The sequence below is a fragment of the Verticillium alfalfae genome, genomic scaffold, assembly GCF_000150825.1.
Source record: "Verticillium alfalfae VaMs.102 supercont1.6 genomic scaffold, whole genome shotgun sequence".
NCBI classification, from domain to species: domain Eukaryota; kingdom Fungi; phylum Ascomycota; class Sordariomycetes; order Glomerellales; family Plectosphaerellaceae; genus Verticillium; species Verticillium alfalfae.
In genome coordinates this window covers 62482-66064 of record NW_003315033.1, presented here as the reverse complement: position 1 = coordinate 66064, position 3583 = coordinate 62482, and the positions used below count along the sequence as shown (strand labels likewise).

Below are 3583 nucleotides of genomic sequence, written 5' to 3'. Positions count from 1 at the left end.
CACTAGAAGTGGATATGTGGTGGGTACGTACCCGTCTCTGGTGGCTGGCAGACGGCGGCCCGCGAACGTGAGGGTGCACCACGACCGCGTCTGAAAGCTGGGGCTGGTCACTACGGATACCGCGTGCCACGCTTCGAATTGCTGGTGCAGATGCGCTGTGCGGTGTGCTTATGCTGGCGCGTCGAAATTCCTTCTTTCCACAGAGCCGTTCGTGCCTAGTCAATTCGCTTGGGAACTGTCTAGAGCGTGTTGGTCGCGTCGAGGGAAGACTGAGCACCGTACTCGGTCTTACTCGGTGAAAGTGACGCAGGTAGGGCACCTAAGTAGGCGCCTGGCTGCAATGAGAATCTGCTGAAGGTGGAATAGCCCGCGTTGGGAGAATGCTGGGGAATGTCTTCTCGTGAACGGTAGGAGGCAGGGCGGGAGGAACGAAACAGATAGATGCTGGAGGGTGGATGACGAGACGGGAAGTCAGAGGGAGGCTGGGCTGAAATATGGTTGACAATGCACAAGTCTAAGGGAGGGGTGGACGCGACGGCTCGCGCGATGCATGTCGTCGTGTCGGTGGATTCAGTCACGGTTCGGTTTGTAACATTCAGGCGCAATCCGTCTAGACAGTCAGCAGATCCTGCCAGGTGCTGGCAGCTCTTCGCCTGCAGCTAGGCTTGCCGTTGCAGGGGATCTGGGGGTCAGCGTTCACATCAACAGCAGCAACGACCCAGCAACGGCCTGACTATTGGTGTCTCGACGCGCTTGCGACCCACTCTGCCGTCACACTGGGGATCGTGGTCCGTCGCGCCAGTCCTCCTGCTAGATGGGGTAACGAGTTGTGTGGCAGTGTCGCTCACCTGTGGCTGGAGAGACTCGGCAAATCATCGGGTGAAGCAAGCCAACCTGGCCAGCCGCGTGGGCAGCTCAGGGTCACGATTCGAAATCTGCATCCGCGATCCACGCTACTAGAGACAGGCCATCTCGACCTTGATAGCTATTGTCGGGGTTGTGCAAGCAACGCACCTATCTCCACGGCTGGTTCGGGCCAAGAAAAGGTCGACCAAAGACTCATCTATCGCATTGAGCTTTCTCTACAGCCAAAGCGGACTCGAAAGCAGAACAAATCCCGAAACGTTGCCCATTTTCGACCAGCAATGTGCACCTGAACGACCTTTCACCTCTCGCATTCTTGACACCTACAACGCTCCCGTAGGCCCAGCTCCAGAAGCTTGTGCTACCGCCATGATGCTGCAAACGCGTCTTTTTGCGGCTTCGCAGGCCGCTCCAGCTTTGCGGCGATCTATAGCGCTGCAACCAACCTTCGCGCGCCAGTTTGCCTCCGTCCGGGCTCCGCCCAAATCATCCGACCCCAAAAGCATCGACAGCTCGAATACCGTCATAAGCGAATATGCGGCACCCGATTCCACCTCTTCCCCCGTTGTCAAGGACTCGGTTATCATGCGCACGTACAAGCCTCGCACCCCTGGTGTCCGTCATCTCAAGCGTCCCATCAACGACCACTTGTGGAAAGGCAGACCGTTTCTCGCCCTGACCTTCCCGAAGAAGGGCCACGGCAAGGGTGGTCGTAACTCCACAGGCAAGGTCACTGTCAGGCACCGCGGTGGTGGTGCGAAAAGGAGGATCCGGACTGTGGACTTTGATCGGAATAAAGGAGGTCCTCACCTCGTTGACCGAATCGAATACGATCCAGGTCGGAGTGCCCACATTGCCCTCATTACCAATCAGGCCAATGGTCGTAAAAGCTACATCGTTGCCGCAGAGGGCATGCGAGCTGGCGACGTCGTCCAGAGCTACCGTTCAGGCATCCCGAAGGCCCTGCTTGATAGCATGGGTGGTGTGGTTGATCCCGGTATCTTGGCCGCCAAAACTGCCTGGAGGGGTAACTGCTTGCCGATGCACATGGTTCCAGTCGGCACGGTGGTCTACAACGTCGGCTCGAGAGCCCGTGGCCCTGCCGTTTTTTGCCGCAGCGCTGGAACCCACGCCATCGTGGTTTCGAAGGAGGAGGAAACCAAGGATGATGGCACCAAGGTCATGACGGGCAAATATGTCACCGTCAGACTTCAGAGTGGCGAGGTCCGCCGAGTAAGCAAGGATGCTTGCGCTACGATAGGGGTTGCGAGCAACCCGCATCATCAGTACAGGCAACTAGGCAAGGCTGGTAGGAGTCGTTGGCTCAATATTCGCCCGACTGTCCGTGGACTTGCGATGAACTCAGGTGCGCACATTGCTCCACAACCTAGCAACAAGCTGCACGAAGAACAAGCTGACAACATCATTAGTTGACCATCCCCATGGTGGTGGCCGAGGCAAGTCGAAGGGTAATCGCCATCCCACAAGTCCCTGGGGAACACCAGTAAGCCTCCTCTCTTTGAATCCATGCATCGACACGGTTGCTAAATCGTGTGATCTAGTCCAAGGGTGGTTACAAGACGCGTCGCAAGCATAATTTCAACAAATGGGTCGTCGAGCCTCGGGTGCGTAACATGGGCAAGAGGCGTGAAAAGGCGTCCAAGGCCTAATAAGAAGGTTCACGTAGAGCCGCTTCTGCTCATGTGAGGTCCGACTGTCTTTCCTGGGCAAACAAGAGGCGGTCTATTTTTTGTATGTTTACCAACCAACTATTTTCTGTACCATAGAGCACTGCCAGACCAGTGGCTGTACTATTCGCATCACGGATGCTATTCCAATGTAAACAATCCCACAGATGCCGTTACAACTGTGTGATTTGTTGTTCGGATGACTTGGCACCCAGGAATCAATGTCGGCTCTAGTGTGTTCAATTGCATTCGATGCGTTCTCGTCGATGCTGTCCATCGTCACACCTTGATCGAGCGTACAGCTTCTGCACGTGGGAAGGTCAAGTTGCCTGAATACCTGAACGATAAATATGAAACGCGTCCCTGTCTTGCTCCGGAGCTAACATAACGCCTCTGTACCTCGTGACGCCGCCTTGACCTGTTGGTGGCTTCCTCGGCATACCTTTCGACTGCCGAAACCTCTCTCTACGCCTGAACTGGCAAAATTACGGTTTCCCTAGGCTGTCTCCCATTCGAGAGTGCACTGCCCCTCTACGTATACACATCATCAAGCTCATGGCATTCATTGCTGCTTGAGGACACTTTCTTGGCAGAAATTATCCTTGTGATTGACAACAATCAGGCCAACTTACAAGTCAGCATGGCTTTGATCACATTCTTGCGACTCCATGTCTGTTCTCATACTACCTGGATCCAGATGCTCGTAGTCTTCACAGTTTTACCAATGCAAACTACGGGCAGCGTGCCATGATAATCACGGATTTGGTGTCTCCGCTGACTCAGATAAACGGCTTCGCCGATGTTATGATTCCAATCGCACTGAAAAGCCGTGTTTGCCCTAACATGATTCGTAAACCTGCCCAAGAAAAAGTATCACCTCAAACGCCGATGCCACGACTGCTGACAAGTGCCCTCCACTACAGATGCCTCGTCAAATATACCATTGCCGTCACTTGCACCCATTACACCGTAGTATCCCAATACCCAGCCATCAGCGTGTGATGGTACCCCATCTGTCGGTCTTTTTTCAC

General features: G+C 54.6%; 1 protein-coding gene across 1 annotated transcript; it reads left to right on the top strand.

The window, feature by feature from the left end:
- Window positions 1-1233: 1233 nt before the first annotated feature.
- Window positions 1234-2534, top strand: VDBG_05109 (mitochondrial 54S ribosomal protein RML2; the record flags this gene model as incomplete). Its single annotated transcript, XM_003003950.1, has 3 exons — window positions 1234-2230; window positions 2295-2368; window positions 2427-2534. The coding sequence occupies 3 exons, from the start codon at window positions 1234-1236 to the stop codon at window positions 2532-2534; spliced, it is 1179 nt and encodes a 392-aa protein (XP_003003996.1).
- Between the last annotated feature and the right edge of the window lie 1049 nt (window positions 2535-3583).